Source organism: Penicillium arizonense (assembly GCF_001773325.1).
Source record: "Penicillium arizonense strain CBS 141311 chromosome Unknown PENARI_contig030, whole genome shotgun sequence".
Classification (NCBI taxonomy): Eukaryota; Fungi; Ascomycota; class Eurotiomycetes; order Eurotiales; family Aspergillaceae; genus Penicillium; species Penicillium arizonense.
The window spans coordinates 192,464-217,701 of NW_019173307.1; the positions used below are offsets into that span (position 1 = coordinate 192,464).

Consider the following 25,238-nt stretch of genomic DNA (forward strand, 5'->3'; position numbering starts at 1 on the left):
TCGGAGGCCTGTCTCTAGAAAATCTTACAATATGTGGATATGAGCTACGTTATGTTGACGATGATTCATGATCCCAATATTTGAACCTTGCAAGCTCACAGAAAACCAACAATGATATTCAATGTTCGAATTCTTCTACAGCCTTGAGTTCACAGTGCATCAGTTCCATGGCGTAATGTCTATTCAATTCAGGACCAATAAAGCACCAAGGAGTCCAGTGTCTGTAGTTCTTCTCTGGGATATGTCCTACCTACTGTTTGAACTCGCGTTTTCTAACCGTCGCCTGCACGCTCTCTGGGTATACGACCCAGTAGTACGGATTGGACTCCGCTCGAGGCTCGACAAGATCGATCTAAGCGGTAAGTATAGATCATTGACTTTATGCTCAAGTACTCACATCGTAGTTCATGAAGAGCGCTGTGACAAACTTCTTGATTTCAAAAAGGGCGACGTGCTGGCCCAGACAACCTCGTGTCCCGGCCCCGAACTGGTACAATCAGACATTGAACGTACCAGGGAAGTCGGCTAAACTTGACTTACACTAAGCAGGCTGGCCTCAAGCTTTCTGATATGCGACGGCTCGCCTTCCAACCAGCGACGGGGACGCCACTGATCCGCATCATCACCCCATGTCGGCTTATAGCGGTTAGTAATATATGGACTCATGCCAACCACGGTGCCTCCAGGGTAAAAGTGACCACAGATTGTGGCTCCCTCCGCTGGAACGACTCGTTCAAGAGGCATAGAGAATGGAGAATCAAGCCGGAGTGACTCTTTAATACAGGCGTCTAGGAAGGGGAGGTTCTGCAGCTCATGCCATTGTGGGAAAGGTAGAGTGAGCCCGGTGGCAGTGCGTTGCTTATCCCGCAGCTCGGCCCGTACCGTTTCCAGTGCGTCAGGGTGTTCTACTAGGAAACAGACCACAGATCGGAGCATGGAAGCCGTGGAGTCGGCCCCTCCAAGAATATTGGCAAAAGTCCAGGTTGACACAAATCGAAGTGGCACGTTATCCTTTCTCTCCTGGGCATTGAGATAATACCCGAGGAAGTCACCGTCGACAATGGGTCCGTCGATATTTGCATTGGAGGGCGATTTGGGATTTTTCCGACGTTCTTCCCGACGCTCTGAAATACGCGCCAAGACGTAGTCCAGCAGAGGGGCAATGGATTCGCGTTTGAAGAGATTTGCTACCCAGTTCTTATGCAAGAGCCAATCGAGCCATGGTATCTGCGTCATCTGCAAATAATTGAGCCTTGCTCCATGTAAAAGTCCTCCGTCATGTATAACTTACGGGTCCGATACTCAGGTTTGCCCTCTTCACGTCGTCCATGATGCCGTGTAAGTCTCTCCCATGCTGAACATAGCCATATGGCCGGGAGAATGTCATCAAGCCCATGGTATCGTAGGATAGAAATTTCATCCACTGTGTCACGTCGAACTGTGCTCCCGTGGGCACAAACCGGCGATCAAGCTCGTCAAAGAACATTCGCGAAGCACTATCCATTCTTGGCTCAAAAGAGGATACAGCGTACGAGAGCGAATAATACACAGAGATGTGTTGCTTCATATCTCGATTTGTCGCGTCGTCTTCTGCGGTGAAGACGGAGAGGAGCAGGCCATCAGTGGTCCAGGGTCGGAAGGCGCGGTACATATTGCTCTGCATCGGTGGGACGATGTTAGCATCCATCAACATGGAGAGAGACTATTCCATAGAGATGGGGCTGGCAGACCTTGGGAAATCCACCCCGCAGGTTGAAAATTGTTTGAATGGCCTCCGGGTCACAAATGCATACTAGGTTGGGCCCGAAACGAACGGCGGGGCCATATCTTTGGTGAGCGCGGTCTTGGTATAGGTGGAGGCGGCCACGACGCGCGAGGAGAAAGCGATGGAAGTTAGTGAATTTTGCGATGAGGGGGCCGGGAATGTGCTGCAGTCGCGAGTACGTGCGGTAGAGGTGGTAAACGAGAAGTGTGGTGACTCCCAAAATCAGCACAGCCAGTGGCTGTTGCCTGTCCAGAGACTCCAAAAGCATCTTCAGTGGTAATAGTGGTAAATCTAGATGGTGAAATGTGGAATATCACTGCTCTTCCACCCCTCTTTGTAAGTCGGGACTTGCCATTAAATAAGGTATAGGTAGGGCAGGATAAGACTATATCATTCCTGCATCCATAGGTTTTCGCCTCGTTATCAGCTCACTCAGCAACTCACAATTGTGTAAAAGGCAAGACCCCAACATGATGCAGGTTATTTCCCTCTACAGTTCTGCACACGAGATGTGTGGATGCCAGAGTTCGCATCTGCATCTCTCAGTGCACGTTTTACACAAGATTTAGACTGAGTCAAGGTCAGCACGACTGACCAATCTGTAGTGATGATCGCTCGCCATGACTTAAAAAGGATGATCTAGGTGCAGAACGGGAGAACATTGTTGCTGCCAAGGAGAATCGGAGAGCTCTTCTCCCACCTGCACCCCATGCATATGCACAAGTAGGGTCAGTAACCGGACTGTAATACGAGACAATTTTGAACCATTTCATGCGGTAAACATTGCCGAGGACTGGCGGAGGAGAGTTTCACTAGTGTTGGTCTAGCGGGACCTGCCGGTAGCTAGGGCGAGATACGAGCTATAGCACTCCTCCCCGCAGTAGTTCTTCCTTTCCTCAACTTCTCGCATTCGTTTCCTGCGCAGTCGTTCCCCGAGTAATAGCGGGCTTTCGATCTCTGGCGGAGATGGAAAAGACACGTTATGGAACCAGCCTATATCCATGCTCTGAGCGCAGCCACGATCAAACTTAAAGCAATTCAATTACATCTAGCGAACTCTGTGAGGACATGGCAGGTGATTAGAATCGATTGATCAGGTATCCTGTTCTATTGTTGACTTGCATACTTCCCTTCCTGCATGGAGCTTCACAGCGAAACAGCGGTGAGTTGAGCCACAAACGACCGATTTTATTGCTGCTGATACTGAAGACATAAACCAGACCAATCTGTTAGTTAAATGGAAGGTCATGCGCGTTGCATCCCCGCACGTAAGCCCTTTTTCCATCAGTTGCTCTCCGTCAATGATGCTCTCAGGCCGCATCAAGCGAAGTCTATCCTGGCTCTCAGACCATGCCTCCGCCGAGCCAAATCCTCCAAAGGGCGTACTGGAAATGGACATGGCGGAGAATTGGCTTATCCGACCAGACTTACTTCCTTTGATCAAAGATGCAATATCATTTGACCTGAAACAGCAGGATCTCTCATATTCCCAAGAGCTGGGTGGACCTCCAGGCCTTTTGCATGTATCGGCATCATTTTTCAATCGCTTCTTCTCTCCTCAAGTTGCCATTTTACCCGAGCACATCGTGACAAGCACAGGATGTTCATCGGTTATTGAGACCCTTATATTTTCGATTTGCGATACTGGGGATGGTATACTACTGGAAACACCCATGTGGGATGGGTTTGCTGTCACGTCAACGCTGAGAAACAACGTCCGCATAGTTCCCGTGAGATACTCGAGACGACCAACAAGTGCAGCAGATCTTATACAGCACTACAGCGAAGCGATGAAAATGGCAACGTGTCCCATTAGGGGCCTCATCGTTTGCAATCCCCACAACCCTCTTGGTCAGATTTATCCTACTCTGTGGTTAGAGGCGCTGCTTCAATTCTGCGAAGCTCACAACATCCACTTTATCTCGGACGAGATATACGCTCTTTCGACCTTTGGGGCGACTAGATGCGGTCAATATGCCAATCCCGATACAGTGATCGGGCTAGAAACGAAGTTCACGTCCGTATTGTCGATGGACCTGAAGCGACTTGGCGTCGACCCTGCTCGTGTCCATGTAGCTTACAGTATCAGCAAGGATTTGGGTAGCAGCGGGCTTCGAATGGTTTGTCGGAATATTCAATGAGTATGCACGTGCAGACCAACGCTGACGCATCCGCAGGGCTATATCATTACGCAGTCAAATCCCGGGCTTCGCCACGCACTAGCGGTCCTCAACAGATTCAAGGTGTGTAATATGGCATCGATAGCTGTTGCTTCTCTCTTTTCAAATCTGCAGACGGTTGAAACTGTACTGGACCACAACAAACCTCGCCTGCGCAAAGCAGCGGAGATGGTAGAAGATTTCCTGTCATTCCATCAGATTGTGTTCTATTCACCGGTTGCGGGTTGCGTCATGTGGGCGCGGATTGGGGGCGAGCTAGCAACAAAGGAGACAGACGCAGAGCTATTTGAAAAACTTGCTGCAGCAGGTGTGGCCGTTGGTGCCGGCTCCAGGTTCAACAGCGGAGAACCGGGCTGGTTCAGAATCACTTTTGCTCTACCTCGGAAGGATCTGATCGGAGGACTACGCCGAATCGAAATTGGGATGGAGGCAAAGCGACAGTGGATACCCGAAAAAGCCCAATTGTGATGCCAACTGCATTTGATGTAGGCTTGAGCGAGAAAACGTATGAATCCACCGAAACTTTACTTAGATTCGTGCAGAAGTGACCTATATCTTTTCAGACATCTCATTTGGTTTCCAATATATGCACAGCACGCGTTGCTTGAAAGTGAGGAGTATAACAAGCCCAAACATCGCGGAAAGATAGCCGTGTCGAACCCACCCAGAGTCATGATAGACGTAGGAAGACATGTCCAGGGAGACACAGTCAGGGAGAGAGTGTGGAGGGACAGAGGAGAGGTATGACCACCTGGGCAGGTGCAATCTGCTCTCTATGGGAAGTGGATCATGACTGAACTGGAAGGTGGTGATAGCACATCAGACACAACGAAGCAGAGGGGTTCTGCAAGCCACAGGCTTTACCCTGAGATCTCAGTCGCCTAGACCGTCTCCGATAGAACTACAGGCCTTTTCACCGAGGCTGCATAGCTCCATGATTGCCTCCTCTCATGCTGCTTACTTCAGGTCCCTACGTAGTCGCATGCATTCGTATTATACTGCATGTCCCCTCGTATTTACATCCCCGCTACGTTCGGACATACACCTTTCTACATGGAAACGTAGTGCGGGATACGAATCTATATTTAATACGGTGAACAGTTCAACGTTGTGTAGTAACATGCTGAGCTTAGCTCGCATCGAGGATACTCTAGTCATAAGACCAATCTTCAGCTCCAACAGTATATCCGTTTGATAGCCGTAGCCCTATTGGCAGACCCCGGGTATACTTGTGAGGATACGCTTCCCCGGTACGTCTGCAGACCACCTCATCAATGTGCATGTGCATATCGTAGCTGCCACTAATCAGACTAGACCAGTTTGACTGGATTGGAGACTCACGCATTCATCTCTTCGATTGTCAATTTCCCCTGCTCGCTCTTCACTACGTAAACTGGATTGTCAATATTGCTAGAGAAGCCTGCGAAGACGTTAGTGGGAATACATCAGGAGAACATGAAGTACTTGTAACTCACCAATTCTCTCATTGATATTCTGCGAGGCTCGTGCCGCCGCTGCCTGAACTTTGGTTGCTCTGGGCAGACGAACCGACTCATAAGTAGATAGAGACTCGAATATATCTCCCGTGAATATTTTCTTGCTAAAAAGAATGCCTAAGGCGGCTGCATCTTCGATTGCCATACAGGCGGCTTGGCTTTGGTGAGGCATCATCTGAATGTTTGTTAGTTTCAATGTTTGACCCCGAGTGATGTAACAGTGTGACGTACTGGGTGAGCTGCATCACCTAGCAGACAGACCATGTTTCTTGCAATATATGGATACGGGTCGCTGTGGAGAATAGAGTTTATTAATTCATTGCCAATTTATGTGTTGGGCTCAACTCACTGCATCCATAAACGCCATGGCTGGATTTCCTTTCCAAGGGCCAAATGCCCGCGGACTTGCGCATCGAGTTGAGGATACGGCGCAAGCAATTCTTCCACTGGTCGGTCAGGTTCCCCCCAGCAATGATCCATGTAGTCTCCTTTCTCCCTCGGGAAAAAGCAATAATATGACAGCAGCTTGCCCCCTCGGCATGGAGAGAGAACGATCTTGTCCCAGATCTCCCCATGACCACCCCAGAACTGCAGGGCGTTATCTTGAGAGAAGTCAGGAAGACCAGCGGCGATCGCCTCTTCAGTAACAACGTTTGCATGTAGGCAGCTAGACTCGGCAGGTCGCCTCTCAGGCCAGATACCGAGAACACCACGAACGGCAGATCCAATGCCATCCGCGCCGACAATGAGATCATGGTTGACTGACGATCCATTCTCAAACTCAATTAAACCGGTGTTGAGATCGATGTTCTTGCACTGATATGGATTATTAGATACGCTGCGGAAGGGACTGGGGCAAGTAGATGCTCATAGTGACTTGACATATTACCTTGTGATTCAAGAAGAGTTTGGCCGGCACCCCCTCTCCCTCCCCCAATGCTGAAATCTTCAACATTGTGTGCATACACTGCCGCTGAAACATGTAGTACACATATCCCCATCGTTCTTCATAGTCATCCAGCTCGTACTCAGTCAGGATCTTGCCCGTCGTCCAATCGCGGCTGATGAGCTTTTGTAAAATGACCCCATCGCCTTTAGCGAGGTCTACACCCCATTCGTGCAACCAGCGTGTACCGTTTGCGGCACACGAAATAGAAGCACCGGCAAGACCGATAAAATCGGCACGTTCGTAAATAGACACCTTGTGGCCGGCACGGCGCAGAGCGGTCGCCGCGGACATTCCCCCTATCCCGCCGCCGACAACAGCGATGTCCAACTGCCTCCAGCCAGGAGATGAAATCGAACGCATGAAAAGACGACTGCCCCAAGGCAAGTTGTGCAATTTGTCCTTGGCTGGATTTCTCAGGACATGCCGTTGTTGGGTTGATGCTAGGTGAAAATACCTGTGCAAGATCATTCTATCGGTGAGTTCCTGGGTGCGGACGGTTGAGGAAGAAGAAACTATCGCGGGTTAAGTATTATTGAGATGGTCGTATCTACACTACCTTCAACTGTCTGCACGAGTAACATGAGTCAGCATGGGAATGCTTAATCCTTACCAGTGAGATGGGGATGTGATTGCTTTCTCGTCTATCTGTAATTGCAGCCCCCGCTACTTGGCTGTCCTGTCGTAGTTACTTTTCTGCAGTCTATATTTTCCATGGCTCTTAGATCTGCGCGGGAATAGTAACCGTGCTAGGGTCGTCAAAGCGTAACTGCACCAAAATCACAAAGCACCTCATTCACGAGGCCTTAAAAATGGTCGGAACTCTATTTGTTTACTTTCAATCAATATCATCGGCTGCTCGAGGCTATCCCTAAATGGCCTCAACCTTGTTAGCAGGCATAAAACCAATTTTCCTGCAGCGCAGACTTCATTAGCCTAGAACCTTCCAAGTTCTCGTATCCTGGCGCTTGGAGAGCTATGTTACGACTCACTAGATAGCACTGATGGTTTGAATTGCGAGGGATGTCAATGAGGAAACAGTAAGCCTGATTGTGCGAGCATACTCATGTTTGATGTTGCAAATCTGGCGCGAAGAACGCTGAAATCTGGCATGAATTGTATGGGGTGGAGAAATGGCAACGCTAGATTTGAGAGGTGGAGAAACCATGGAAGCTAAGCAACCCTGGAAGGCAGAAGTGGAGCTAGGTAGGTATGCCAAGGCCGACTATCGTTCACGGTATGTACCTAATTCTTGTGGCAATTCTGACTCGGCTTCGCATGACCAAAAGACCCGGCCAGGCAATTTGGATGCAGTGGCCTTCACCGACTTTTACAGTGGCTGTGACGTGGTCCACTAGCCGACCAAATGAGCACATCAAACTTTATGGCATCTCGTCGACCCACAAACCTTCCTCAACTTATGGTGATATTCAGGTCGCAGCTACATACTGCATGGCGATCGTACAGCTCAGATGTTCATCGCCCGATAGCGTTCAACACTATTCCTAATCGGTAACGATGCATGGCCAATCCAATTTTGACTTCGAGCCAAAGGTAGAAGCTGCAGCAACTAACCTCCTCCTTTGTGTAACCACATGACCTAATGTCTACTCTTGACGGGGCAGGGAACAGAGCTAAAATCCCTGTTGCATGTGTCATGGCCTGTCCAGAATAGTCGAATCATCAACACAAGGTCTGTATATCACATTGCTTCCCAGTTCGCCCAGGTCTCCATGCTTGGTTGTGAGCAATATGCCAGCCCAACGAACAGAGCAAGGCCAGTCCCATGTCGATGTCTCCATCGCTACCGAGCCGAATGACATCGAAGCGATTCCCACGCTGCTAAAGGAGATAACACAAGCTTTCGATGCCTTTACTATCAGCAATGCAGGACGAGAAGACTTGCTTGCCAAATGTCGCACCTTGGTTCAAGCTCTGGAAACTCCCCGGGAGACCATGCTCTATCACTGTTGGGCACATGCAAGTACTCCGCCGTTAGTGCCTTGTAAACCCAACGAGATTAACTGGCAGATAGACCGGTGCAATGGCTGGCCTGAACTTTGGTGTGGACTCGGGTTTGTGGGAGCTCATGGCGCAAAATGGTGACAAGCCACAAAAAGTGGGCGAGTTGGCAGAGAAGCTTGGGATCGATCATGTACTTCTGAGTATGTTCCACGTTGGCCCATTTGGTCAGGCTAGCTAACGCCCTATGAGGTCGACTAATGCGACATCTCAGCGCCGTTGGGTATCTCATCGAGATTGGTGTGGACGAATACAGGTTGACGAATTTTATGAAGGCGATGAGCATTCCAGCGATTGGCAATAGCTACCTCGCTGTGTAAGCACAGTCTCTCAGCCCGAGTTTTTTCTTGGTTAGCTGCTCACATCCCCAGACTCTCCTGCACAAGTGCCGGTCCTATGAGATTCCACGAGTTCTCCCGAAAGCGAGGTTGGGTGAATCCCACCGACGCGAAAGACACGGCAATGATGTACGCCTATGGAACGGCGATGGATACCTTTACGTGGCAACAATCTCTGGGTTATGGTTCACACTTTAGTGACCACATGAGCGGCTACGCCCTTGGCTCTTTGCCTTGGATGGCTCCTAGCTTCTACTCAGTGAAAGAGAGGCTGATCGACGGCGCTGATACGGATCCAGAGGCTCCATTTCTAGTCGATATTGGCGGAAACGTGGGTCATGACCTAAAGCTGTTTCACAAATTTCACCCCGAGGTCCCAGGGAAGCTGATCCTTCAAGATCTACCCGTGGTCATAGGTCAAATCCAGGATCTAGAACCGTCTATTCTCCGTATGGAGTACGACTTCCATACAAAACAGCCCGTCAAAGGTAAGGCCGATATGGCACCACAAACAGTTCTTCTGGAGGCGAAAATACATACTTACACTACCAGGCGCCCGAGCCTATTATTTACACAATTGTTTGCATGACTGGCCAGACGAAGTATGTGAAAGCATTCTTGCGCAAGTTAAGGCTGCCATGAAACGCGGATACAGCAGGCTATTGATTCATGAGCATGTGATACCGGAGACAGCTGCCTACTGGGAAGCCACGGCACTCGACATGGTCATGCTGACACTTATGTCTGCTCAGGAACGCACCCGTACAGCTTGGTATAACCTCATTGAAACGAGGGCAGGCCTTACGATCAATAAGATTTGGAGCGGTGGCAAGGGTTCCCAGAGTCTGATTGAGTGTGAATTGCCATTTAACGTTACAAGTTGAGCTTGTCAGGTCCTACTCGCCGCTACCGATCGTGGACCTATCCCGTGGGGGTAATTGAACTGTAATGCATTGCATTTTAGTCAGCAGCCGTTAGTATAGGTTAGGGTTTCCCATTTGATTGCATCGCAATGTAACTGCGATTGCATTAAAATCGCATCCGCCGAAGAGACCATGTCCAGAAATTCGTAGGTTTAAGGTTAGCCATTAGTTTTTCGTTTCCCTAAGTTTGACGTCCATCCCACAATGTTAGGAGGTAGTTACAGGGGTTCGAAGTTCATAAATTATTATAATGGGGTACGGTCGGCCGCGCTATCACCGGCATCATCCGTCACTAGACTGCGGCAGCATCGGACGGATCGTACGATAGAATCGCATCGTATCTTATCGCAGCCGACCTCGATACGATAACGATATTTGAATTTGGATATCAATCATAGATCAAGTCCTTTTTGCTGCAATCTGACCATGTTTCCAATCCATAGTTGTTGGTACGGTATATACTTCATGAGTTCGGCATGTCCTGCGGTATGCCGCAGTCGCCGGAGCACCGAGACACATGACCTACGAGGTGGAGCTCACAGAGCTGAGTAAGCTAGGTAAGGTGTCGTCTATTTTTGTATACAATTTGGACGTAAGCGTCCCTCCGGGCCATACAACGAGCCTCTGTGAACTAGCAGGATCGCTCAACTCGATTTAGCATATAGATATAACGCTCTCAAAATCAGTGTCGTACTAGTCTATACGCTTTCGCTCCACCCCGACACAAGCTTTCAAAAATAAGAGAATTCAAAAGAGTAATGAGCATATTTTCCTTGATTCTACTTATTTCGAAAGGCGATTGTATACACGCTTCAGGCACAATACTGCCTGATGGACATGATCTAGACGTAGAAGAGCGCGAAAGCAGCACCGAGCAGAGCCATGGCTCCCTTGGGAGCGCTCAACTGAGACGACGCAGCACCAGTCGAGTGCAGAGGGGAGGCGGAGGCACTGGTGGATGAATTGTCGGAAGAGGTGGAAGACGTGGTCGTGGAAGAAGAGGTAGAAGAGGAGGAGGAAGTGGTGGAGCCTGCGATAAAAAAGGTGTATTAGTATAATCGCCTTGTAACATTGTGCGGAGTTGCATCATGCCTGAGGAAGACAAAGGACTAGTCGACGATGTGGGTGTTGAAGACGCCGAGGATGTAAGGGTGGAGGTGACCGATGTAGAAGTGGTCGCACTGGATGTCGCGGAAGAAGAAGTGGAGGAGGAGGTGGTGGTGGTGGAAGAAGAGGAGGTGGAAGAAGAGGAAGTTGTAGTACCATCGTCCGAAGCGCCCTTCTCGACAGTAAAAATGTCACTGACGGCGAGCTGGCCGGCAGAATCAATTATCTGGATCTCGTAGTCATTTCTAAGCCATGACAGAGTGGTATTAGTGTTGTTCTTTTCTATTCACCCAACTCTATCTTCTACATACCCGTTGGAAATGCTAGGGTTAGGCTGGGTCGTGTATTCGCCGTCAGACGTCTTGACGTTATCCGCCAATTTTGTCTGGAAGGAGCCATCCTTACTTCGAAGGATGATGCTGATTACTGAAGGATCACTAGAATCGCTAGTAAATTTGATAGTTTTGGCAGTGGAGAAATCCCACGCCGTGTTTGATGACGGAGTGGTGACGGTGATTGCAAAAGCCGATGAGAGGAGGCTCAGGGCGGTGATGGTGAATGAGTAACGCATTTTGATTGAATGGAATTATGGAATTACTAGAGAGTGTGCTGGGGGAATGTCCCACTATTTCCCAGGAAAAGACTATATATATTTGGTCGATAGACTGGGAACTAGATTGTTGAAAGATCTATATACAGAAATCAGTATCTTTCGGCTGAAGCCGAGCGCATTGAGAATACGAGATAGTCTAAGCCTTGCGCAGAAGCAGAATATGATCTCTAACGTGAGCTGAGCCTCTTGTGGAGAGACTGAAAGGAATTCAGGGGTCATTCCGGTGTCCACGTAGGGTAACAACGAACGGGCACTGCTAGGATCACCTCTGCATGAGCGACCCGCCCTGCAGTGTTGGGTCCATCAAAGTGAGCATTGCACCTTATCTTTCCAATCAAGTTCCAAAACGCATTGTGACCTGTGGTCCCTGCTGATAAAGAATTAACTTCTAAATAATGGCTACAATCATGTCAGCGCTAGGCTAGCGTTGAGAAGTGCAGTAAATACGAAGTACACCGACAGGGCCCGAAAATCGAGGTTATCATAATTTTCTAAGAAAGCTATTGTCGTTATATTGTATTGTTACTTACAGCCGTGAATGAATACCGGTCATGACTGGTAACATTCACCACATGAGCTAGGTCTGTATGCCGCCATACTGCGTTGTGCCCAATAGTCAAAAACGACTGTCGGAATTCTGCTCCAAGTACAGAGTCTCTAGTGACTCAACATATCTCCTATTTTCCGTTGTAATTCACGAGATGTAATATGAAAGCAATATAATTAAATGTACGGAATATCTCGTCTATAGTAAAACCACTGCAGAAAGCATCGAAAAGAACGTCAACAAATAAAATCGAACACTAATTCGGAGTACAGGAAACATGGCGGTCTAGAGAATTAAATGGAAATGTAGGACGTGGTCAATGCAGCCGTGACTATCAATGTCCTTATCTCACACGACAAACCGAATAAAGAAATCCCAGCGCCGGTGGAAGTGTTTGGACTTGCTGACGAGACTGTCGATGTTTGGGTGTGATTTCCACAAATATTAGTGCTTCGGTTCAGGCTTTCAGTAGGATAGTACACCCGCGGCCCTCCATCCGAGCTGAGGTCCACATTGATATTTCCGCTTGAATCAGCCACAAATGTTTTGCAAGATAAGAGCTCGGTTACATTTTCTCCGGATGAAAATCCTGTGCCATCGGAGCCAAGCGTGATTTGGGTGGTGGTTTTGGTGGCTGGCTTGGCTCCCAGGTTGGACACCACGCTCACAACCTGGTTACCGGTAAACCCCTTGCGCATGGCCAAGATGTTTGTTGAGTTGTAGATTGGCAATGAGAGGTACGATAGATAGTTGCTCCCTGACTTCGGGGCGACCGTGGACTTTTCTCCGTCGCCGCTCGCATATGATCGAATGCGATTCAAAGACTGGACTAGCAAAGGTAGGGAGGTCGAGTTCATTGAGTATTTGGTAAGCCATAGGGCCTCCCGGTTGACAGGGTTGAACCCACCTGACAGGTGCTGTTCTTCCCCGTAGTAGACTGTATTGTTTTTATTAGTATCTTTGGCTTTCTTTTCCATTTGTGAGGGCGCAGCATACGGATGGGGATACCGTCAGCGAGCATGCTGATTGTGAGAATGTTGCGGGCCAGCTATCAGGAGTGACAAAGTCAATACGTGCTGACAAAAACTCAATGCACTCAACTTACCGAGATGTCTGAAGTATACGAGCCGAAGCGAGGGACATCCTGATTCGATGTGAAAGTTCCCAAGGGGAGTACATCCTCGCAATGTGTCCTGATGTGGTCGATAGACTGTACGATCCTGTTCAGGTCTCCATTGGTCGTGTTGAAGGCCTCTGAGAGGATATAATATCTAAAAAGTGTCAACAAGCCCTCTGTTCATTTTGATGAGCTACTCACAACGGATAATTTAAAAGTCCGCTTAGACTGGGTTGCAGAGAACAGTAACCGGATGCGTCTCTTGTGGCTCCTTCGCCCATAGTGAAAACGCCCGCTGACTTGCTGAAATTGGAGAAGAAGACGGGGGGGATGTTCAAGACACTGTCGATTCGCAAGCCATCAACTACAAAAGATAATTGTTATTAAATCCGTTGAAGAGATAAGAAACGCATAGACATACTTGAGTAGTTCGAAACCAACTGCGAAACCCAGTTGCCCAGAATCTGCTGGACTTCCTGATCCTCGTTTCGCAGATCTGGAAGCGATATGGTGTTGTCTCCCATCCAGCACTGATGAAGGCTTAGCATTGCTCTCGTAACACACGATAACAGACTTACATCCAGAACACAGGTGTCATTTGCGGGGTCCTCAGAGAGTAGCTTGTAGTCGTGGAAATACTTCTGATCATTGAATGGATTGAACGTGCTGTAGTCGATAGTGGAGGCATTTCCAGCCCAGGCCATGTCACCAACGACAATGTCCAGCATCAAGTACTATTTTTTCATGTCAGTTTTCGTGAGTAGATATGGCAGCCGGCGACTCACCATGCCGCGCGCATGCAACGCTGCGGATAACGCTTGGAGGTCATCGGAAGTGCCAAAATGGGAGTTGACGGAATACAGGTCATTTGGCCAATACCCATGGTATGCTATCATCCATCAATCGTTAGTTCTCTATATCCACTGACAGTCAAGTTGACCATACCTGAGAGATCCGCCGTGCGAGTTGACTCCTGGCTTTGCACTGGAGAGATCCAAACTGCATCGAACCCGAGTTCTTGAATATAATCCAGCTTATTTATGATGCCCTGTAAATTCCCACCACAATACTCTCCTAGTCCTGCATCACAAGAAGCGGTGGTTGAGTTATCCGATCGAGCGAAGCGATCGGTGACCACTTGGTAGACTGACCGACCGAGCCATTGGTCTCGGGAAGCCGCATGTACTGTCCCAATGGCAGCAACCACCAAAACCTTCCACCAACACATTGTCGGTGGCGTTTGCATGACCGGTCGAAGGAGGATCAAATGACGGATGAAATCAGAGACAATGAAAAGGCTACTTAAATTAATTGACAATGCCATATATGCTGGATGAAAATGATTTACGGTGAGGTACAGATGTGTATCGTACCGTACGTGTAATACATATATTACATATAATGATCTGTCATGTATTCTGTCGGCCCGATCGGCAGCCCGACTCGAACGACTCGTCCCAATCGAGCGCACTGATGGCTTCCGACGGCAGACGGGCAGATCCTGGTGGGTTCGCGAGTGACTCGTCTTGGGGCTCTGCTAGCCTAGTTGACGATCATTGCCCATGTTACTTTGGTGTGCTGGCCTCGGAGTCGAAGAGCCGCATGGTTGATCGCAATCTGGCCCGATCTCTTGGACAGTTGCAACAACCCTTGCGTGATATTGCAATTTCTTTTCCACGACTAGATTCCGTGATCAAGTACACGTGGGGATCCAAATATGACAGCTGGGCTTTGGTCTATGTGGTCTAGAAAGCATCAGTGGGGTCAGATAAGGAGAAGTTCGGCCTATCCTTTGGCCTTTAACGGGTTTGGCAGCAAACCATTGGCAGGTTCGACCAAGCCAAGTCAAGCACAAAGTGCATCAATAGCCGACTATCAACTACGCCTTGCCACAGCCCTAGCAGTAGGGACGGAGTGGCCGTGAACAAAAGCAAAAAGCAATACGAGACAGTATCGATATGCAACTACGAGCTGCACCCTTATCATCATCATATCCACCTCCCACCCTTTCTCATAGGTCTGTCCTGTATCAGGTATGACGTGTCCTATTTTCTATGAGGCTGGATACCCTATCTGGCATAATTTACATTTTATGATCGATGTTTCCTTCAGGCACGGCTCGCCTTGGGACACTTGTATATCCGAAGGTTCTACACCGATGCATGCCAAATTGTCTCCATTTGTATGAGACATGATCCGGCTTGGGCCTGGAACCTGGTCTAGATGCCCGAGCAATGCGCGCACCAACTACGGTGTATGTCAGCTTGAGATCCATCATCCAAATTTAGAACCGCTCAATCGCTTAGCGTGAGTATGGAGATGCTTTGCTGTGGCTTGAGGCTGTACAGCGAGGTTGGCTCGGGTCTCCAGCGGTTCGCCTGATGCCTGCGTCTATGCTGATTTACAAAACAGTGATTGGTATTCTCGCGCTCAGAATCAATTATTGCATTGGCCTAGGCAGCCCCCACGTATTCATTATCTTTCACACGCTTCTCTTGCGCATCTGGGCTGTATGAATCGTTCAGTGTCTCTGCTTCTAAGAGTTACCCCTTTCTTCCTGGTATGCACTCTGTGGTTGTCTTTTTGCAGTCGAGGCTCGAACAGCTTGTTCTGTGAAAGCCACCATCGTGGCATTTACTGTGCGGAATGAAGTTGCTCACTTCCATCACGCGTTACCTTGCCATTGTTGCAATATCTATACGCTTTGCACAATCCTTGCCATATCTTCCAGAGGAAGCAAACTGGAATCTCAATCAAAATCAGACGGCGACACACCCCCTCGACTACTCGGGTCAGTGGGATGGTCACACATACAACCCCTCGCCAGAGAACTGGCGGTTCCCCTTTTACACGATATTCCTCGACAAATTTGTAAATGGTGATCCGAGTAATGATAATGCAAATGGCACACAGTGGGAACATATCTTGACCTCCAACGAGTTCCGCCATGGCGGCGACGTTCTTGGGTTGGTTGATACGTTTGATTATCTTCAGGGGATGGGGATCAAGGTGCGTCGGTTGCTTTAGGAAGATTGGATGTGAAGAATATACTGACCGTATCCAGGGCGTTTATCTCGCTGGAACACCGTATATCAACTTCCCCTGGGCTTCGGATGGATACTCTCCGCTTGACCTGACTCTGCTGGACCATCACTTTGGTACGATCGAGGACTGGCGCACAATGATATCTGAGGCCCATCGTCGGGGGATGTATGTTCTTTTTGATAATACCTTTGCAACGTATGTGAGATCCATCTGCGCAACCTCCGATGTCGTTTGCTGATTGTGGATAGAATGGGCGATCTTATCGGTTTTCAGGGTTTCTTGAACAAGTCCGCGCCGATCAATCCCAACGAGTACGACTATGTATGGAAGTACGACCGTCGATACTGGGACTTTCAGCCTGGAAATGAAGTTGAGAGTGAATGTCCTTGGGAGTATCCTCGGTTCTGGGATGATGACGGGACCGGTTTGACCACCACAACCCTTGGTTCTTCATGTCGGAATAGTGAATTTGATCAGGTAACATTCATCTCTTTCGATATTGAGCTTGACTGACCTCTACAGTATGGAGAAGTTGCCGCCTTTGGAAACTACACCGAATGGGAAGGGCAGATATCCAAATTCGCATTTGTGCAGGATCGTCTACGCGGATGGCGGCCGGACGTGCTGGCCAAGATCAAACACTTTTCGTGTCTAACCATTACCATGCTTGATATAGACGGATACCGCGTTGACAAGGCTCTACAAGTTACCCTTGACTCTCTTGGAGAATGGTCCGAGTATATGCGGGATTGCGCCAAGCAGGTGGGAAAGGAAAACTTCTACATTCCCGGAGAGATTGTGGCGGGAAACTCTTTTGGCTCGCTTTATATCGGTCGCGGCCAACAGACAAATCAAACCAAATCCAATATGACGGAAGCGTTTATGATGACGAACAAGACAGACAAGTCAGATGAGGATCTGTTCTTGAGACCCGCGGAGAGGTCCGCGTTGGACGGGGCGGCGTTCCACTACACGTTATATCGTGGTCTGAGCCGGTTTCTAGGGTTAGTTTCTCCCCCTTGGCACTTTCAGTTTACTCAAGCTAACATCGTCCCCTTCAGTCTAGACGGTACCTACACTGCCGAAGGCGACCCGCCAGTCAACTTTGTGGAGACCTGGAATGATCTTGTGGAGACCAACGATATGGTCAACACGAACACCGGTAAGTTCGATCCTCGTCACCTGTTTGGTGTCACAAATCAGGATGTCTTCAGGTGGCCAGGGATCAAAAACGGGACCCAAAAGCAGAATTTGGGTCTGTACATCGCTTCGTTGCTCATGCCTGGAATCCCCATTCTCTCCTGGGGCGAGGAACAGGAATTCTACGTACTGGACAACCAGGCTGACAACTATGTCTTCGGTCGTGGACCCATGACATCTGCTCAGGCATGGCAGCTGCACGGATGCTACAAGCTGGGGTCATCGAAATACGTTGATTTCCCGCTCGACCGCTCCCTGACCGGATGTGAAGATGATTCCGTCAGTCTCGATCACCGCGATCCTTCTCACCCAGTGCGAGGCCTCATCAAGATGATGTTTGAGATGCGTCAAAACTATCCCGCTCTGAATGATGGCTGGTTCCTGCAACAATTGTCAAATCAGACATTCGACATCTACTTACCAGGCAGTAATGGGACATCGACTGAGACTGGGATGTGGAGTGTCATAAGATCACGCTTTGTGGATGCGCAGAATTTCGATGGCCAGGGCCAGGGGAATCAGAGCGTCTGGCTGTTGTATTCTAATGACAACAAAACAGTCGAACACCAGTTCAACTGCAGCAGTAAGGACGCTTTGATCTCGCCATTTCCCATGGGAACAACGGTCAAAAACCTTTTTCCACCGTTCGAGGAATTGACCCTGGCCAACAGCTCTATTACGCTTAGGTATGATTACTGTTCTGCAATTGATTCCTGTTACTGACAATCAGTAGATTTGAAGGGTCTGACGTTCCCAACGGGTGTTATCCCAACCTTACTATGCCGGCCTGGGGTTTCAAAGCCTTTGTTCCGAAGGATAAATTTGTGCAGCCTTCCCCATATATAACACGCTTCTTCCCAGGGCATGACGCTCGACTTGTGCCCGAGGGAACAAGTGGGGAGACGGTACGAATTGGCTTCGAATTCTCTCAGGAGATGGATTGCAGGGATATCACCAACTCGCTGACGATCACGTCCAAAGCTCTTGGCAACGAGAGCCCGCAGCTTGACACGACGTCGGTCTCTTGTAAATCCATTGAAGAGACTGATGTTGTGACATGGCCGGGGGCACTCACTAGCGTTTTCAGCTACGAGGTAGATTTGGGCAATGTCTTTCCAGGGGTTCACAGAGTCACACTTAGCAACGTGACTACAGCAGATGGAAATCAATCCACAGGTGTGAGTATATTCCTCGCGATAAAGGTCGAGAAAGTCACAATACTAATTGGGTCGGGCAGTCTGTCGACCACTTTCTTTTCCGTATCGGACAAATAAACAATCCGATGGTCTGGCCACAGTTGGCCAACTACAGCAGAACGCTACTGTTCAACAACCCGTCGTCTGAGACTGAGCCCCTATCAGTAACGCCACAGGCCCCTGGTGCAGACATGTGGCGATACTCGCTGGATTTTGGAGCTACATTCAGTGCCTGGATGACATACACCGGCTTCAACACGTCGATCCCTGGCAAAAACTGGAGCGGCACTGCGAAGCAGGCCTGGGAAGGAGAACACATTCTTGCCCAATACTGGAGCAAGTTGACCGGAAGTAGTGCTCATTGGCAGCATGGAGACACGCAATGGGCAGACAAGCCCCCACGTCGTTTCCCAAACCTCTTCATCGAAGGCGAGTTCAACCAGTTCGGATATGACGCTGGCTATTCCAACAAAATGGCTCTTAGCAACACCACTGGCCAATGGGAAATCCACCTCATGGGCGAATGGCCGATGCAGGTTGCCTTCAACGCCTGGGGATTAAACGAAGACGGCCTGCCTGATCAAACACAGGTATTTGGAGACATCGATGGAGACAACGTCCTGGATCAAGTCCCTCCAGTTACGCTGTTGAGCAATGTATTCAACGTCACCATCCCACCCCCTTCGCCCTATCTTTCTTTCAAGCTGTCGGTGGGTGACGGCAATCTTAAGGTCTACGCTACGCCCACAGGATCCAGGTGGGTTCAGCTGGCCATCTTTATCGTGCTAGCGATTGTGCCTGTCGCCACCGCTGTCGGTGCGGTGTATGTTTACCTGAAGGCATTTTCCCAGGTCAAATTCAACCAAATCGGTGTCACCGAGAAAAGATCAAGCTTCGCTCCACTGGTGAGCGTCTTTCAAAAGGTGGCCCATCGATCGAATGACAGGGAATCCAATCCCGGACTTGGTCTAACTAATTTGGTTCCGTTCCCATCTGAGAGTGGGGGCGTCATCGGTGCCACGGTAAACACCCGCCGACGAACCGTGCTTATTGCGACGATGGAATACGATATTGAAGATTGGGACATTAAGATCAAAATCGGTGGGCTCGGTGTGATGGCCCAGCTGTTGGGAAAACATCTGACCCAGCAGGATCTCATATGGGTGGTCCCTTGTGTTGGAGGCGTTGACTACCCCAAGGATGATCCCCGTGAGCCGATGGTGATCACCGTTCTTGGGAATAAGTACCAAGTGGATGTCCAGTATCATCGGCTGCAAAATATCACGTACGTCTTGTTAGACGCGCCTGTGTTCCGAGCTCAGTCCAAAACAGAGCCATACCCTGCCCGCATGGATGACCTGAATTCGGCTATATTTTATTCGAGTTGGAATCAATGTATTGCTGAAGCTATCAGGAGATTTCCGGCTATCGACCTCTATCACATCAATGATTACCATGGTGCCGCTGCCCCTCTCTATCTTCTACCTCGCACGATTCCATGCTGCCTGTCTCTGCATAATGCTGAATTCCAAGGTCTCTGGCCAATGAAAACCCCACAGGAAAGCCAGGAGGTTTGCAGTGTCTATAACCTTGACCATGCATTGGTGAAGAAGTATGTACAATTCGGCGAAGTGTTTAACCTTCTTCATGGAGCTGCCAACTATCTGAAAATTCACCAAAACGGATTCGGCGCTGTCGGTGTCTCCAAGAAATATGGCAAGAGATCGTACGCCAGATATCCTATTTTCTGGGGTCTCAAGAACATTGAAGCGCTGCCAAACCCCGATCCATCTGACATCGCCGAGTGGGATCACAACGCAAACAACAATCTCGAAGACGTTATCATCGACGCAGAGTTTGAAGCCGGTCGTGCCACACTCAAGAGACAAGCGCAAGAATGGGCAGGGCTCAAAGTTGACCCAGAGGCCCAGCTGTTTGTGTTTGTCGGTCGTTGGTCCATGCAAAAGGGCGTTGATCTGATTGCAGATATCTTCCCCTCCATTCTAGACGCTCACCCAAAGGTCCAGTTGATGTGCATTGGTCCAGTCATTGATCTCCATGGAAGGTTTGCCGCGTTGAAACTGAATCGACTCGTAGAGCTCTACCCTGGGCGGGTCTATTCCAAACCAGAGTTCACTGCACTACCGCCCTTCATTTTCAGTGGCGCTGAATTCGCCTTGATTCCTTCCCGTGATGAACCGTTCGGTCTGGTGGCCGTGGAATTCGGACGGAAAGGAGCGTTGGGCGTGGGATCACGGTAAGACTCACCTGGCTTGAGTCTACCACCAGTACTAACCTATGTTTCTTTAGTGTTGGTGGCCTTGGGCAGATGCCAGGATGGTGGTTCACAATGTGAGTTTCCTTCTCCCACGACATGTTCAGACTAACCTATTCTAGCGAGTCTATGACAACCAAACATCTTATCCAACAGTTCAAGATGGCCATCAACGACGCTCTGAAATCGTCCCAGGAGACACGAGCGCTCATGCGTGCACGATCCAGCAAGCAGCGCTTCCCCGTAGTACAGTGGGTTGAGGATCTGGAAATCCTACAAGCCACCTCAATTGAAAAGCACGCCAAGTACTCTAAGCGCCACGATCGCAGTTTATGGAGGATTTCCTATGGCAGCACCCTTGTCCCAGAAAGCATTCGCAAAGTCTCGTCGAGTTCAAACCACAGCCGCGAACAGAGCCGATCACGCAGCTCCATCGTGTCTGTCCCGCCAAGCAAGCCGATTACGTCTGATACGAGACTGTCTGTACCTCGACCAGGTTTCGACCACGTTCTCTCGCCGACAAATTCGTCTCCCAATCTAAGCATGTCCGACAACGAGCCCGATTCTGACACCGACCCAAGATGCAGACCCTTGTCCTTCAACCCTCCCGCAGATTCGCGAATCGTCTACTCTGCGATAAGCGATGGAGAAGATGTCGAGCCCTTTTCTGGGGCTATCCAAGAGGACGGCAGTGTTCGTCCATCGCCACTTGGGACACCTACTTTTTATTTTGCTCGATCTGGTGCCAGCACACCAGTTCTCGGTTCACGACCAGAAGACAATCTGCTGGGCCGAAGAGACGCAACAGCGTCCACGATGAGTCTGGTCAGCGTTGATGGTATAATAAAGGAGAAACTAGACTATAACCTCCAGAAAGTTGATCCATTTTTCACGGATGCGAATAACGAGTATGCGGATAAGTTTGAGAAAAAGCTTGCGAATCTGAATGGCAAGAACTCCGAAGACCAGCTCTGCATCGAAGAGTATCTCGAGAAGAGCCAAAAAGACTGGTTCAATCGATACCGCGACGTCAAACTGGGCAAGTCCCCCTTGCCGTCTCCTGCTCCCTCTGTCTTTCGCATCAAGGTTCGTGAAACCAGTCGATCAGAGAGCCCGCCAATTACTGGCCTAGGTGCAGACTCAAATGCCGGACAATTCCTTCTCCCGAATGATTATGTTCCCCCCACGGGTTTGAAGCGTTTCATGTTGATGAAGCTGGGTGATTGGCCTGTGTACTCCATCTTCCTCGCTATTGTGAGTTGGAACCCCTTACAAAAACTTTCATTACAGAGGTTGACAGAATTCTTTCAGGGCCAAGTTCTCGCCTTGAACTCGTACCAGATCACACTCCTGAACGGTGAGATTGGAGAGACGGCCGAAAAGCTATACATTCTGGCATCCATCTATCTTGCTTCTTCGATCATATGGTGGATGGTCTTCCGTCTAGTCCCCTCAGTCTATGTGTTGGCGACTCCTTTCTTTGTACGTTCACGTTCCTCTATCTGGCTTACGAGGTTGCAAGCTAACTACCCGCAGATATACGGGTTTGCCTTTCTGTTTGTCGGTCTTGGCGGTCCCATCCACAACAGCACAACTCGAGCATGGCTACAAAACGTGGGTATCGGCTTGTATTCGTTTGCATCTTCGAGTGGCTCGATTTTCTTTGCCCTCAACTTTGGAGATGAAGGTATGCAACTATCCTTTTAGGTAGTATGGAAGTTATCTGACTTTCTTGTCCAGGTGGAGCGCCTCTGAAGTCTTGGATTTATAGAGCCACCGTCATCCAGGGCAGTCAGCAGTTGTTCATCAGTTTCCTTTGGTACTGGGGTAGCTGGATGGCAGCTCTCAATCGAAAGGGCAGCACACAATTCAGCCTTGCCATGACCAATCCAGGCGCTTTGCTCGGGATCGGACTCGGACTTGCCTCTCTTCTGTGGCTGTTGGGGGCCCTGGTCTTCTTTGGACTTCCTGCATATTACAGACAAGCACCAGGTCAAGTGCCGACATTCTACCTATCGCTCTTCCGCCGTCGCATAATTCTTGTATGTCTCTTCCAGTTCTCCCTCAAGCTAATTTTGATTCTGACGATGTATTTTGCAGTGGTTTTTCTACATGGTGTTCATATCAAACTACTGGCTGTCGGCACCTTACGGACGAAACTGGCTCTATCTCTGGTCCAGCAAGCATGCACAAGTGTGGCAAATCGTGCTCCTTGTCCTCTTCTTTTTCATCGTTATCTGGGCGGCAGCTCTCTGGGTCTTTCACGTCTTTTCCAAGAGACACGCCTGGTTCATCCCGATCTTTGCGGTCGGTCTTGGTGCTCCTCGATGGGCCCAGATCCTGTGGGCAACTTCCAACATAGCCACGTACATCCCCTGGGCCGGTGGTCCGGTAGCGGGAGCTATCCTTGGTAGAGCACTATGGCTCTGGCTAGGAGTTTTGGATTCCCTTCAGGGTGTCGGTAAGTTTCCTCTTGCAGCGAATAAAACGTAACACAAACTGATTCACGCCAATACAGGGTTTGGAATGATCCTCCTCCACACAATGACTCGATTCCATGTCACCTTCACACTTCTAGCCGCGCAGGTGGTCGGTTCTATTGCGACTATCCTCGCCCGCGCGACAGCACCGGATAAGTTAGGCCCTGGTGATGTTTTCCCTGATTTCTCCGCTGGCGTCGCAGCCGGCTTGGGAAAGGCAGACTTCTGGGTCTGCCTGCTCTTCATGATATCCATCAACGTGCTCTGCATCTTCTTCTATCGCAAGGAACAACTCGCGAAACCCTGATCGCTGTTCCAACCTTGACTAGCGTTTTCTTTTCTTTTTTTTTTCCTGCTTTACATCCACTGACATTGTGTGGCGTAGGCATTGTGATTGAAGGAATTAATTTACTATAGTGAGTTGCATCTGCTGGCGCGCGATAAACCTTGTGAAGGTCGGCCCATGTTTTGGATTTGTATATAGTGTATAAAAAGACTACTTGTTTACAAGTTCCATAGGTGTCCAAACTTAATGTTCATGTTCATGTGATTCGGAATAGGCACCGTTTCCCTAGTTTGGACTTCATTGAGCACGTCCCGATTGCGCGAGAATTAAAAATACGGGACTGTACAGTCTACGCCAATATAGGACTAGGGCAACCGCGTCTAGCCTAATTAGTAACTCCGTTTTAGGCCTAGTCAGGGGAACTGATTAGTCCGAGCCCTCTTATAGGTAACAAGGTATATATTATCATGATGGTCCTCATTTTCTTTGCCAGGTGCATCTGCTCGAGTTGTTATTCTTGCCACTCTTTTCAAGATAATACAACACTCATACATTCTCTTATTCCATTCTCTTATTCCATTCTCCTATTCCATTCTCCTATTCCATTCTCCTATTCCATTCTCCTATTCCATTCTCCTATTCCATTCTCTTACTCGATTTTTGCCGTGCATTTACCAGTCTCTCGTTCTCATCCAATGTATCACATTTTTTTCTCGTTCATCGTGGCTCTCTGCCTTGGCACGCACTGGGTGGTCGCTGCTTCAACCTCGCGTGAAATTGCCAACTCTCTCAATGAACTAGCACAGCAAGGATTCGCCGCTAAGGAACTCGTATTGGAAATCAATTCCACTGCGGACGCTGGTCCAATTCCGGTAAGTGGGGTGTTTTTAAGTTCCATGAATGCCAGCTCATAATAAAATTCAGGATATCTACACTGAGATAGACACGATGGTCGCTGTGGTTCTAACAGATGTAAAATTTATGACGAACACGCCGATCATTACCGATCAGGCAGAGGAGCAGGACGTCTATGAGGGATACTCAAATGTAGGTTGATGACGAAAAATAAGTCAATCAGAGTCATTTATACTTAATGACGCTAGTTCGTACAATCCCTCCTCGAGCTCATGGACGCCTTGTCGAGCAGCGCAGCCCAGCTGAAATCCATCAACCAAACAACCAAGCACAGAGTCCCCTCTGAAATTCGCATCTTGCAGAGTGCCGTTGACGTGAGTTTCTTAATTACTTCTTTGCTACGGCCTGAGTAGATTGCCGATAAGATGCTGACACACCTTACAAGGCCTACTTCTACAACATCATCGGTCTTTTCCCAGCCAACAGCTCGTACAACGCCCAGGCCAACAACCAGAAAGCCCAGGTGGATACGCATTGTTTCCAGGCTGTCTGGGCATTTGATCTCGGTTATAGCAATGGTAATCAGGCTACTCATCAAGCGCGCAGCAACAGCTACCTTCACTCTCGACGGATGAAGCGCGGTTCCGTGTGATTTAAGACTATGTCTATCTTTGAATATCACCTGGTTTAATAGTTGGGCGGATGGCCACTGGTAGACCTGGCAGATAGGCGGCTACCCCTTGCCGATTTGGCCAATTTTGAATGTAAACTTTCTGTCAGGCCCACTGCCTACCATCGCGGAGGCATTGTAACGAGCCAGGGCCAGTGACGTCACGTGTATGTCACG

The 25,238-nt window shown here is 49.1% G+C and overlaps 8 protein-coding genes across 8 annotated transcripts; 4 read left to right on the forward strand and 4 right to left on the reverse strand.

Moving 5' to 3' along the window:
- Positions 1–135: 135 nt before the first annotated feature.
- PENARI_c030G11328 (cytochrome P450) lies at positions 136–2,033 on the reverse strand (the record flags this gene model as incomplete). Its single annotated transcript, XM_022636430.1, has 6 exons — positions 136–142; positions 255–352; positions 398–487; positions 541–1,236; positions 1,292–1,657; positions 1,731–2,033. 6 exons carry the CDS (start codon positions 2,031–2,033, stop codon positions 136–138), a joined length of 1,560 nt encoding a protein of 519 aa, XP_022483756.1.
- Positions 2,034–3,069: 1,036 nt separating this feature from the next.
- On the forward strand, positions 3,070–4,413 carry gliI (aminotransferase gliI; the record flags this gene model as incomplete). Its single annotated transcript, XM_022636408.1, has 3 exons — positions 3,070–3,885; positions 3,943–4,008; positions 4,060–4,413. 3 exons carry the CDS (start codon positions 3,070–3,072, stop codon positions 4,411–4,413), a joined length of 1,236 nt encoding a protein of 411 aa, XP_022483793.1.
- Positions 4,414–5,095: 682 nt separating this feature from the next.
- PENARI_c030G04294 (FAD-dependent oxidoreductase) lies at positions 5,096–6,750 on the reverse strand (the record flags this gene model as incomplete). The annotated part of the gene is made up of 6 exons (XM_022636384.1): positions 5,096–5,240; positions 5,287–5,365; positions 5,421–5,616; positions 5,673–5,733; positions 5,791–6,257; positions 6,331–6,750. The coding sequence occupies 6 exons, from the start codon at positions 6,748–6,750 to the stop codon at positions 5,096–5,098; spliced, it is 1,368 nt and encodes a 455-aa protein (XP_022483788.1).
- Positions 6,751–8,139: 1,389 nt separating this feature from the next.
- PENARI_c030G01166 (uncharacterized protein) lies at positions 8,140–9,631 on the forward strand (the record flags this gene model as incomplete). The annotated part of the gene is made up of 5 exons (XM_022636355.1): positions 8,140–8,313; positions 8,423–8,552; positions 8,602–8,725; positions 8,781–9,235; positions 9,300–9,631. The coding sequence occupies 5 exons, from the start codon at positions 8,140–8,142 to the stop codon at positions 9,629–9,631; spliced, it is 1,215 nt and encodes a 404-aa protein (XP_022483733.1).
- Positions 9,632–10,512: 881 nt separating this feature from the next.
- On the reverse strand, positions 10,513–11,348 carry PENARI_c030G12238 (GPI anchored serine-threonine rich family protein; the record flags this gene model as incomplete). The annotated part of the gene is made up of 3 exons (XM_022636436.1): positions 10,513–10,700; positions 10,781–11,022; positions 11,089–11,348. 3 exons carry the CDS (start codon positions 11,346–11,348, stop codon positions 10,513–10,515), a joined length of 690 nt encoding a protein of 229 aa, XP_022483775.1.
- A 932-nt stretch (positions 11,349–12,280) lies between these two features.
- Positions 12,281–14,282, reverse strand: PENARI_c030G06739 (alpha-amylase; the record flags this gene model as incomplete). The annotated part of the gene is made up of 9 exons (XM_022636398.1): positions 12,281–12,284; positions 12,346–12,874; positions 12,934–12,985; positions 13,043–13,208; positions 13,256–13,418; positions 13,476–13,584; positions 13,633–13,788; positions 13,840–13,943; positions 14,000–14,282. 9 exons carry the CDS (start codon positions 14,280–14,282, stop codon positions 12,281–12,283), a joined length of 1,566 nt encoding a protein of 521 aa, XP_022483755.1.
- Positions 14,283–15,700: 1,418 nt separating this feature from the next.
- On the forward strand, positions 15,701–23,557 carry PENARI_c030G03843 (uncharacterized protein; the record flags this gene model as incomplete). Its single annotated transcript, XM_022636377.1, has 14 exons — positions 15,701–16,063; positions 16,119–16,294; positions 16,348–16,576; positions 16,622–17,103; positions 17,161–17,985; positions 18,033–18,477; positions 18,537–20,752; positions 20,806–20,847; positions 20,893–22,024; positions 22,082–22,252; positions 22,307–22,457; positions 22,511–22,812; positions 22,871–23,231; positions 23,289–23,557. 14 exons carry the CDS (start codon positions 15,701–15,703, stop codon positions 23,555–23,557), a joined length of 7,164 nt encoding a protein of 2,387 aa, XP_022483786.1.
- A 674-nt stretch (positions 23,558–24,231) lies between these two features.
- PENARI_c030G02947 (uncharacterized protein) lies at positions 24,232–25,043 on the forward strand (the record flags this gene model as incomplete). The annotated part of the gene is made up of 4 exons (XM_022636368.1): positions 24,232–24,408; positions 24,461–24,583; positions 24,640–24,765; positions 24,837–25,043. The coding sequence occupies 4 exons, from the start codon at positions 24,232–24,234 to the stop codon at positions 25,041–25,043; spliced, it is 633 nt and encodes a 210-aa protein (XP_022483726.1).
- Positions 25,044–25,238: the final 195 nt, after the last annotated feature.